General features: G+C 44.1%; 1 protein-coding gene across 1 annotated transcript in view; it reads right to left on the bottom strand.

Moving 5' to 3' along the window:
- Window positions 1-3473: 3473 nt before the first annotated feature.
- LOC117675825 (solute carrier family 2, facilitated glucose transporter member 5-like) overlaps window positions 3474-11827 on the bottom strand; it is a 35243-nt gene continuing 26889 nt past the window's right edge. Inside the window, exons 10-12 of the mRNA XM_087890917.1 lie at window positions 6134-6209; window positions 5891-6018; window positions 3474-3871 (exon numbers count right to left, since the gene is read on the bottom strand). Of these exons, the coding sequence (XP_087747043.1) occupies window positions 3677-3871; window positions 5891-6018; window positions 6134-6209 (399 nt within the window). The 3' untranslated portion in view covers window positions 3474-3676. The remainder of the gene's footprint in view (window positions 3872-5890; window positions 6019-6133; window positions 6210-11827) is intronic.

Genomic DNA, 11827 nt, shown 5'->3' with positions numbered 1-11827 from the left:
GAGGAGGAAGAAAGGGGAAGGAGAAGGGAAGGAAAAGGAGGAGAAGGAGGAAAGGAGAAAGAGAAGGAGTAGGAGTAGGAAAGAGAGAAGAAAGAAGAGAGAAGGAAAAGGAAAAGAAGAAGGAGGAGGAGGAGAAGGAGGAGAAGAAGGAGAAGGAGAGGGAGAAAGGCAGGGGTGAAATCCAGCAGGTTCTGACAGATTCTGGAGAACCGGTAGCAGACATTTTGAGTAGTTCGGAGAACTGGCAAATACCACCTCTGGTTGGCCCCAGAGAGGGGTGGGAATGGAGATTTTGCAATATCCTTCCTCCACGAGTGGGGGAATTTTGCAGTATCCTTCCCCTGGAGTGGGGTGGGAATGGAGATTTTGCAGTATCCTTCACCTGCCATGCCTACCAAGCAACGCCCACCAAGCCACACCTACAGAACCTGTAGTAAAAAAATTTGGATTTCACCACTGGAGAAAGAGAAGGGGAAGGAGAAAGAGAATCTTTCGCCCATCTCAATTTTGCATAAAGCAACTGTTTTCTCAAAACAGGATATTTCACATGGAAATGTTTTATCTTCTGGAAACGACTGTTGTTTCAGAATACTGAGACCAACGTTATCTTGAGTCCCCCAAAACGTAGGAAGAGATTCTGTTGGTCATCATGTTTTACTCAGAGAACTTTGATATGAAGTTCAAAAAGAAGTATTATTCTAGAAAATAAAAGGGCTGGAAAAGACTGGGATACTTACAAGACAATTGAATGGAAGATAAAATCTTCAAGATAAAATCCTGAATGATGTTACTGCAGCCTTCTTGGATTCAGAATTTTTACGTAATTCAGTTTATCTTTTTAAATGTCTCTGGGGTTGTTCCTCATCATGTCTGTCCTTGTGGGAGGCTTACTTTGGGACATTTTGTACTTCTTCGCCCCCTTTCAATCAAGAACATTGCCAACCAAACTGGAATATTATTTCACTGTGGCATTGCTCCAAAGACAGAAGCTTCTGCATTTATTTTCACTGCATATTTAATGATCACATCAAACGTTCGGCATCTAATTGCACATAAGGATAAAGACTTAATCCAGTTATTTATAATATGACTCTAGCAGAAGAAACTTTGGACTCTTTATGATCTCTCAGATGGATGTCTCCAAGGTTCAGTCGCTAAATCATGTCTGACTCTTCAAGACCTATGAACCATAGTATGCCAGGCCCTCCTGTCCTCCACTGTTTCCTGGAGTTTGCCGAAATTCATGTTCATTGTGTCAATGACCCTATCTAACCATCTCATCCTCTGCTGCTCCCCGTCTCCTTTTGCTTTCCATCTTTCCCAACATCAGGATCTTCTCCAATGAATCCTCTCTTTTCATTTGGTGGCCAAAGTATCTGAGCTTCAGCTTCAGTATCTGTCCTTCCAAAGAACAGCTGGGGTTGATTTCCTTTAGGATCGACTGATTGGATCTCCTTGCAGTCCAAGGGACTCTCAAAAATCATCCCTAAAATGGTCTCTAAGGTGCAGAGCACAGATCCACGTCTGGTTCCAAACAGAGACAATATTCCACCTGGCCAGGTAGGACATCTTAGAATACAATAACAGAGTTGGAAGGAACCTTGGAAGTCTTCTAGTCCAACCCCCTGCCCAGGCAGGAAACCCTACACCACTTCAGACAAATGGTTATCCAACATCTTCTTAAAAATTTCCAGTGTTGGGGCATTCACAACTTCTGCAGGCAAGTTGTTCCACTTATTAATTTTTCTAACTGTCAGGACATTTCTCCTTACTTCTAAATTGCTTCTCTCCTTGATTAGTTTCCACCCATTGCTTCTTGTCTCGCCTTTCCCCTAAAAAGTAATAAATACACAACTGAAAGAGAAGTGGTGTAGGGTTTCCTGCCTAAGCAGGGGGTTGGACTAGAAGACCTCCAAGATCCCTTCCAACTCTGTTATTCTATTCTAAAGTGGTGCTAATACTTTATGTGATTTTGATTCTATCCCTCTATTAATGCAGCCTAACATTGCATTGGCTTGTTAGTTTACTGCTGCATACTGTTTGCTCATATTTAAGTGATTGTCCACTAAAACTTTAAGAACCCTCTCACAGTTACTGCTATTGAGGCAGGTTTCACTTAATCTATACCTATACTTTTGGTTTTTCTTGCCTAAGTGTAAAACCTTCTTTACATTTATTTACATTGAATTTCAGTTTGTTAGATAAGGTAAAGGTCAAGGTTCCCCTCGCACATACGTGCTAGTCGGCCCTGACTCTAGGGGGCGGTGCTCATCTCCGTTTCAAAGCCGAAGAGCCAGCGCTGTCCAAAGACGTCTCCGTGGTCATGTGGCTGGCATGACTAAATGCCAAAGGCGCAAGGAACGCTGTTACCTTCCCACCAAAGGTGGTCCCTATTTTTCTACTTGCATTTTTTACGTGCTTTTGAACTGCTAGGTTGGCAGAAGCTGGGACAAGTAACGGGAGCTCACCCCGTTATGCAGCACTAGGGATTGGAACCGCTGAACTGCCGACCTTCTGATCGACAAGCTCAGCATCTTAGCCACTGCTAGGAGCTGGGACAAGTAACGGGAGCTCACCCCGTTATGCAGCACTAGGGATTCCAACCGCTGAACTGCTGACCTTTCCATCGACAAGCTCAGCTTCTTAGCCACTGAGCCACCGTGTCCCAGTTTATTAGATAGGGTCCAATATTTAAAAAAAAAAGAAAAGAAAAAGAAATAGGTGCATAGTATGACAGATATGCTCATTCATGGGCATAATCCTTCTTCAAGTAAAATAATGTGCGTAATGAAGCTTTTAAAAATATGATCAATTTATCCAGAATCAGAGCATTCACTTACTTATTAAATTGATGTGCCCTGGAATAAATTGCGACCCTATTAAGTGAATCATATAAAAATTAAGGATTCCCGTTTCCAACAAATTTGATTTGCATTACATTTTCAATCATTCTACTTTTCCATAGTGTCCATTTATTAGAACACCGTTGCATTAATCTTCTGTATAATTAATTTTCTACTTCATTCACGAGCTAAAATTGGGTTGTTGTTTTTTAAAAAAAAAATCTTTGTACTACTATAGATTTTACATGAAAAGGGAGCTGAAAGTATCTAATTATAGAGGTAGAATCTATACCTCTAAATCTCTCCTGTAAGTTATGATGAAAGCAGTACTACATGCCTTGTTCCTAAGAGTTATACCAATTGGAGGTATAGCTGAAAGGTTAGTGGAGTCCTGGACATTTAGCAACTACAAAGGAGTAGAGAGAAAGAGAGAGAGAGAGAGAGAGTTAGTTGGCTTTTCCCAAGGTTGTACTACCCATATTTACCCAAACAAAACTGAACATTGCACAGTGATGGTTAACCTTTTTGCCATCACATGCCAGGAGGGGGGGCGGGGAAGGTTTGTGCGTGTGCGTGCCCACACTCATAATTCTATGTGCCCCATAATAGTAATAAATCAACTGAAACATATTTTGAAAGGACTATAACTTTATTAAAATGGGAAAACACATTTTAGCAAATATAAATCAAAATAAGACAGAGACGGTGTCTTATTTGATCAGGAGGAAACATTATATCTATTTATGTCAACATTTGAAGAAGATTAAGGATAAGCAGGATTCTCCTTTTAGGAAGGGAGGGAGGAAAAGAGAGAGAGGGAGGGAGAGAAGAATTCAGACATGTCTTCTGAGGTTCAGTTTTCTCCTGGACTCTCTGGAATGGAACCTCTTGGCTGTCTTCATTGACATGACTCTCTTGATTTCAGGGAAAGTTTGCTTCGTGGTCTCTGGAACCATTTTGTAGATGTATATAAGGGTTCCTATACTGAAGGGCCAAAAGATGGCACAGCTGTAGTTCTTAATTTGCATCTGAAAATGGAAAAGAATATGTGGGAAATTCAGAGAAGAGGGAGAAATACACATTTCACCCCATAAATATCATTAGTCTCTGGTTCATGAGGTTCTTATCCTGGACAAATGTCCAAAAAATACAAAAGGAAGCTACTCCTAAGTCCTAAAGACTTCGACTTACAACCATTCATTTAGTGACTGTTCAGTTAGAACACCACTGAAAAAGGTGACTTACAATCAGTTCTCACCATTGCAACCAATCAGGGGTGAAATCTACTTACCTTCCCTACCGGTTCGGAAGTGTACGCACTGCATATTATTTTTTTTTTAAATTTGATTTATATGCCGCCCTTCTCCAGAGACTCAGGGTGGCTTACAATGTGCTCAGCAATAGCCTTCATCCTTTTGTATATTTATACAAAGTCAGCTTATTGCCCCCACAACTGGGTCCTCAATTTACCTACCTTAGAAAGGATGGAAGGCTGAGTCAACCTTGAGCCTTGACGAGATTCGAACCTGCAGTAATTGCAGGCAGCTGGTGTTAATAACCAGCTTAATAACAGGGTGCCTTAGACCACTGTACTACCAAGGCATTAAAAACCAGGAAGTAATGACAACCAGGAGGGTGGACGGAGCCTCACACCGCCGTCGCTAGCGGTTTTCCGAACCACCAACTGCCATCGCTACCAGTTCGTCCGAACCGGGCCGAGCCGGTAGCATTTCACCCCTGCAACCAATGTACAGTACCATCCTCACAATTACAGGATCGCTATTTGGTCGCTGGGATTCTGGCATGTATTTGGTGTATTGGTAGCAGCATCCTGGGGGTCATGTGATTGCCATTTCCCATTTTCCCATCCAGCTTCCGGCAAGCAAAGATATTGGGGAAAGCCGGATTTGCTTAAAGACCATGTGATTCATTTCACAACATCAGTGATTAGTTTAACAACTGTGGCCAAACAGGTTGTAAACTGTGTGACTCCCTTAACAACCCCCCTGTTGCTTAACAAAGTTTAAATTTTTTAAATTTAAACAATGAATTTCAATTGCGGTCATGTACTTGTGTTCTCTGGGCAAAACAATCTCTCTTCCCCTGCACAATGTAAAATGTGGTCCTTATTTATTGCTTTCATGTTTTCTGGTGCATTTCAATTGAATGCCTGTAATCCACCTAGATTCACCTCCGGTGAGATGAGCTGCATGCAGGCTGAATGAAACAAACAAACAAACAAACAAACAAACAAACAAACAAACAAACAAACAAACAAACAGCTTCAATGATAGGCTTGAAATAACTTTTGACTTTTAGCTGTGCAATTTGGGATGAACACCCTTTGAATGGTGCGGGAGTAGGGATGGATTTCCAGAGAGAAAAACTGCAGACTAGCAGGAACCAGGAGCTCTACTCAGGTGACCCTGAGGACACAGATAAACCTCCCAGTGCTTCAACGACCCTCAGAAAGGATGCAAATGACCAGCTGTCTGCAAGGGGTATAAATCCTTCCATTCCCCACCATCCTGTCAGAGCCGACGAAGCTTCCTGGATGAGAAATGAAACGTCTTCAAAGAAAAAAAAACAACAAGTAAGTCCAGTTGCCTCCTGAAAAAGCACCTTTGGGATACCCATGACCTGAGTGGCTGAGAATCTCCATAGACTTTAAGCCAATTCACCTTTTTTTTTAAAAAAAAAATGATTTATATGCCGCTCTTCTCCGGAGACTCAGGGCGGCTTACAATGCGCTAAGCAGTAGCCTTCATACTTTGTATATTTTTACAAAGTCAGCTTATTGCCCCCACGAACTGGGTCCTCAATTTACCTACCTTAGAAAGGATGGAAGGCTGAGTCAACCTTGAGCCTGGCAAGATTCGAACTTACTAATTGCAGACAGCTGGAGTTAAATTACAATGCATTAGTCTGCTGAGCTATCCAGGCTCAGCAAGTTGCTCTTCAAACTTACTCACTTCTCTCACACTTGATGATGTTACCTAGTAAGAAAACAACCAAGCTCACAGGACACCAAGGACCCCCTCACTTACCTCTATGAAGAAGTATGATATTCCTGTGATAAAGCTTATGCTCCAGAACACGGACCCCACAATCACAAAGGCCGAAGCTCTTGACGACTGAGAGAACAGCTCCAATGTAAGTAGGTGTGGAAGGGGTGCTTGGTAGACAAAAAGAAGGCAAGAGATGAAGTATCACTTTTCAGGGGTGAGATAATTTCTCCTGGTTGGGGTTTGATCTTCATCCAGAGATGCTTCAACCATTGCATTACTTACCAGCTGCCACATCGTGTGCACAAATGAATATGAATAGCACGACGGAGCTGAAGTATGACAACACTTTAACAGTTTTCTGTTGGAGGAAAGTAGATGTATTTCAGTGATGGACTGGTGGAATATGCAGATGGCTTTCTTTATCTAGGGCATAGAACAGAAACCTGGCAGAAACATAACAGGATAATGGAGGCGGAAGGGACCAGGCAAGTCTTCTAATCCAACCCCCAGTTCAAACACGAAACCCTATACCCGTGATGGCGAACCTATATGGAGGAACCTGATATGGAGCCTAATACGGAACCTGATACGGAGCTGTATCAGTGGGCACGTGACCTCAGCTCCGCCAGCTGATTTTCGGGCCTTCCGGGCCCACTGGAAGTTGGCAAACAGGCCATGTCCAACCTCTGGAGAGCCTGGAGGGGGGGGGAAGAAGCCGTTTTCACCCTCCCCAGGTTCTTAGAAAGGCTCTGGAGCCTGGGAAGAGCAAAAAAACGGGCCTACCGTGCCATCATGTGCCAAAAGTGGGGGGAGCCAGGGGGGTCGCACGCACATGCATGGGGGGGCATTGAATTATGTGTGTGGGCATGTGCACTCACGACCCCCACCCCCCCGCTCTCACCCTGCTTTTGGCACACAATGTCAAAAAGGTTAGCCATCACTGCCCTATACTATTCCAGACTAGTGGCTGCCCAGTCTCTTTTTAAAAGCCTCCAGTGGTAGAATGCCCTCAACTTCTGGAGCCAAGCTGTTCCACTGATTAATTGTTCTAATTATCAGGAAATTTCTCCTTAGTTCTAGACTGGTTCTCTCCTTGATTTGTTTCCATCCATCCATCGCTTCTTGCCTTGCCTTCTGCTGCTTTGGAAAATAGATTGATCCCCTCTTCTTTGTGGCAGCCCCTCAAATATTGGAACATTGCTATCATGTCAACCGTAGTTCTTCTTTTCTCTAGAGTAGAGAAACCCAATTCTGGCAACCATTCCCTAGATCAGTGTTTTACAACCTTGGCAACTTGAAGATGTGTGAACTTCAACTCCTTGCTGTCTGGGGAATTCTTGGAGTTGAAATCCACACATCTTCAAGTTGCCAAGGTTGAGAAACACTGCTCTAGATGATTTTTAACAAAATATGGCTGGATATTCAAAACTGCTGCATAATTTTTTTGTGATTTTATCCCCTACATTCCATTCTTTTTGAACCAGAAGAATGAGCTTCATCACTACTTTAGAGAATAACATGTAAAGCAAAATTCTTACTAGGTTCTTTTATTGACTGAAGCTAAAAAGTGACCAAAGAATGTATTTTTTTTAGTACATGTCCCATCTTTTACTAGGAATGTTTGCCTTCCTTGGTCTACAGTCTCCTTGAGTTTCCAAGCTTTCATTTGAACACAAGAAGAACATCATGAGGAGACTTTCAATGGGATTTTTCCAGACACCACAGACTGCAAGCCACCACAAAGGGCCGGATGTCAGGATTTGGTGTCGTCTCAAATAAACTGCATTTCAAACAAATTGTCCTTGATCAAAATCTTTCATTTATTAGGCACAACAATCGAAACTCCGACTCAGTTGCAGCCAACACTGACTTCCTGGTCCAAACCCTCCCTTTCCTTTCCCCACTGCTCTGCTTCTCATTGGCCATTTTCCAAGTCACTCTGCTGTTATCTACTACTTCAGCTCAAAAGAATTTCCCCCCTCCCAACCCATCTCCTAGGGGATGGTATCTCCAGGGAAAATAAGTAGGTGAAAAGTCAAGCATCCTCTTGCCAGATGCCCCCACCTTCTCCTTCTTAGGTCAGCACTGGAGTGGATGCAGCTTGGAGTGCTGACATCGGAGAGATGTGTAAATGGTGAAATATGCAAAGAGGAACTGTCCCAAAGGTGCTTTTTCAAAAGGCAACTGGACTTTATTTTTCCTCGAAGATGTTCTGCTTCTCATCCAAGAAGCTTTTTCAGTTCTTTAGAAGCTGAAGAAGCTTTTTGGATGAGAAGCGAAAGGTCTTCAAGGAAAAACAAAGTCTGATTGCCTTTTCACAAACCACTTTTGGAACAGCCATGTCCTGGATGACTGAGAATCTCCATAAATATTTGTTCCAAATATTTCCTTTTCCAAAAGGCCACAGGACTTACTTTTTGTTTTTTAACCTTTGAAAATGTTTCACTTCTCATTCAAAAAGCTTCTTCAGTTCTTCAAAAGCTTCTTGGATGAGAAGCAAGATTATCAAAGGGAAAAACCCCAAGAAATTCTAATTGCCTTTTGGAAAAAGCACCTTTGGCCTGGATGATCTCCAGAGCCAAAGGGGTTGTGTCATGACTGCATCTGAAAAATGCAGACCAGTAAAATCTTCCACTAAAAAAAAAAAAAAATCACCAGAGGAAAACAATATCCGAACAGCGGTGTCTTTGATGCTCTCTGAGTTTGGTTGTTTGCTTGCAGATGTTTCATTACCTGAGTAGGTGACATCCTCAATGCAGCACAGATGATGTTACCTAGCTGGGTAATGAAATGCATACAAGAAAACACCGAAGCTCAGAAAACTCCACAGGGACTCCACAGTTCAGTCCTGTTCTGCCCCAGCTATGGACTCCAAAGAACGCAGCACACACAAAGTCCGTTCAAACCTTAGTTTACTAAATAAACCAGTCTTTTACAACAACGGCTGTTAAATGATTGCATTAACAGCCGCCAAGAATTCAAAGAATAATAACTGAAAGCTTACTATGGTTGGCAGAATGCCCAGAAACAATTTGCAGGAAGCTGATAAGATAAGCAAGACAAGACACGAAGCTATGTGAACGAAGTTGTTCCCTGCAGATTGCTTCAGTCAGTGTTCCTTATTAAATAGGCTAAGGGAGTGGCCAATTAGCCCCAAGCCTTACTCTCGAGGAGACCTCCTCCTGAGGAGCCACTCCTGCCTTTTGGCAGCTCTGCGCGCCCATGCATCGAGAAGAGGCTTTTCCTCTTTGTCCTCTTCACTTAAGGGAGCCTCTGGAGGTTCTGAAGGCCCTGGCTGAATCCCCGCCTCTGGCACCACATCTTCTCCAGCCTCATTGTCCGACTTGAGTGCCAGCTGCACAGGCTGCTGGCGGAGCACCAAACCAGCCTCCTCGCTGTCTGAATCAGCTACTAGCTGCACAGGCTGCGTATGGGACACAACAAGCCCTGAGCTACAGATATTCTCTTCCATTGGAATTAAAAACCTGTTTGTTTGTGGCATTTAAAAGGGTCACTTCAATATAGTAGTTTTACATTTTAAGCAGTTTTAGTTTTAGTGCTCTTTATACTTCTTACACATGCTATATTTTATATCTGTTTTTATATGCTTCGTGTTGAATGCTATATGCAGGGGTGGGCTGCTGGGGATTTGCAGGGGTTCGGGAGAACCTCTAGCTAAGATTCTGTGAAGTTCAGAGAACCCTCAAATCCCAATCTTGGCTTACCCGCTCCACCCACCCTGCTCTGCCCCAACCAGGAGTCCCCATGCGGCCCATTTTGGATGCAGGTAAGTGCAGGGCACGGAGGCTCAGGGAGGGCGAAAAACGGGCCTACCAGAAGTTCAGGAAGCCCAGAAACGGGCCCATTTCAGGCCTCTAGAGGGCCTCCGGAGCCTGGGGAGGCTGTTTTCGCCCTCCTGGAGGCTCAAGGAAAGCCTCCGGAGCCTGGGGAAAGCAAAAATGCCCCCTCCACCATGATGCAGGAGGCTGACTAGGCCACACCCACCATCGCCATGCCCACCCAGCAACCGGGCAGAGAACCCCTTGCTAAAAATTTTGAAGCCCACCTCTGGCTATATGACTATGACAGAAATAAAGAAACACAAGAGTAAACTAAATTCCCCCGTCAGGACTTATTAGGGCTCATTCACACAACCGTTTTGTCCTGCATGGCTGCCTGTTTATCATGGTCTCACATTAAAGCAGGGGTGGGTTCTACTTATCTTTACTACCAGTTTGCAGCGGGGCTGCGCACACATGCATGCACTCTTCTGCGCAAGCGCAGAAGCGTTTTAATGACATTGGGGTCAGTGGGTGGAGCCTCCCATCGGTTTTACTACTGCTTCTATAGAACTGGTGTGAACCTGGCGCAACCCACCACTGCATTAGAGCCTTCATCTCAGGGAGCAGGGAGCTGGAGCTGGAACAAAGGTGATCCAGCAGGAATTTTGTGTCTCTCCTTGGAAAAACAACAACAAGACCTCCTACCTGAGCTGACAACATTACGTGGAGGAGAAGTCTTTAAAAGATTAGTGACCTGCACATCTAACTGGCTTATAGCATGAGTAACCTCTCCAGGGGTGAATTCTACTTACCTTTACTACCAGTTTGCAACAGGATCGCTCTCGCGCTAGCTTCATTCGCACGTGGATCTTGCTTCTGCAAATGCGCAGAAACTTCTGAACAGACACAGATCACTGATGACGACATCTGGGGTGGTGGGCGGGGCCTCCCACTTGTTTTACTACCGGTTCTTCTGAACCAGTCCGAACCGGGGGCAACCCACTGAACCTCTCCCAGCTGCAGGACTCCGTGCTTCTATTTCAACTATGACTGCCACAGAGACCAGGCATCTTATGCAATTTGTCCTTCGATTCTTTTGGGTTTGTTTTTTTTTCCTCCATGGACCAGGACTGGTGAATATCTGATTTTCTAGAAGGCTAAAGCCTAATCTTTCACAAGGTCACTCTTCCCATCCTTGAGCAGCCTAAACAGGCACAATGGATGCCATCTTCCACCATGCTGCTCTCACCTAGCTTGTCTTCTCAGCCTCAGTTTCCCCTGATCTGTTTGTCTGCCTGCCTTGCTCCCAAACAACCAGCCATCCAAGCCAAGAGTACATCCTCCCCTTTCCTGCTCTTCCCCCCTTTTTCTTAACTCCTCAGTTGGAGAACCCAACTCAGTTGATTGTAGAGCCAGCCGTTTTCAGATTCTCGTGGCTTCCTCCCATCCTAAGAACAGGAGGAAAGGGCCTGGTTGGGGCTGTGTGAATGAGCCATTTACAGGGCAGCTATCTGAAAATAGCTTTGCTGCTAAATAAATAGGAATTAGTCAGTTGTTTGAGCTGGAAGGGAATGGAGATGGAACTCCATTGCATAGATTGTGGGGGGGAAAAAACAAACAAACCCTGGACTGATTCTCAGTTCTCAATTTCCCCCCATGCAGTGGTGGGTTGCTCCCGGTTCGCACGGGTTCGCAAGAACCGGTAGTAAAAATTTGTAGTAGTTCCGAGAACCGGTAATAACATTGGCTGGCCACGCCCCCCAACTGGTCGCTGGCCTGGTCGCCGCTCGCTTACCCCGCCCACCTCATTAGAGGCTTTTTTTAAAAAAAAAACTTTTAAAAGCATTTTTTCTACAACCCCTTTGGATGAAAAAATGCTTTTAAAAGTTAAAAAAAAAAAGCCTCTGATGATCCCACGGCTCAGCTGGGATCGTCAGAGGCTTTTCAAAGCATTTTTTCTACAACCTCTTCAGCCGAAGAGGTGGTAAAAAAAAATGCTTTGAAAAGCCTCTGACGATCTCAGCTGAGTTGCCTGATCGGCAGAGGCTTTTCAAAGTATTTTTTTCTGCAACCTCTTCAGGTTGTAGAAAAAATGGTTTTAAAAGTAAAAAAAAAAAAAAAAAGTTGGCCACGCCCACCCGGTCACATTTCCCCTCCACCAAGCCACGCCCACAAAATAAGCCATGCCCATTTT

Source organism: Pantherophis guttatus, chromosome 3 (assembly GCF_059756535.1).
Source record: "Pantherophis guttatus breed Tessera chromosome 3, ASM5975653v1, whole genome shotgun sequence".
NCBI classification, from domain to species: domain Eukaryota; kingdom Metazoa; phylum Chordata; class Lepidosauria; order Squamata; family Colubridae; genus Pantherophis; species Pantherophis guttatus.
The sequence above is the reverse complement of the archived record's forward strand: the minus strand, read 5'-3'. Positions and strand labels throughout refer to the sequence as shown.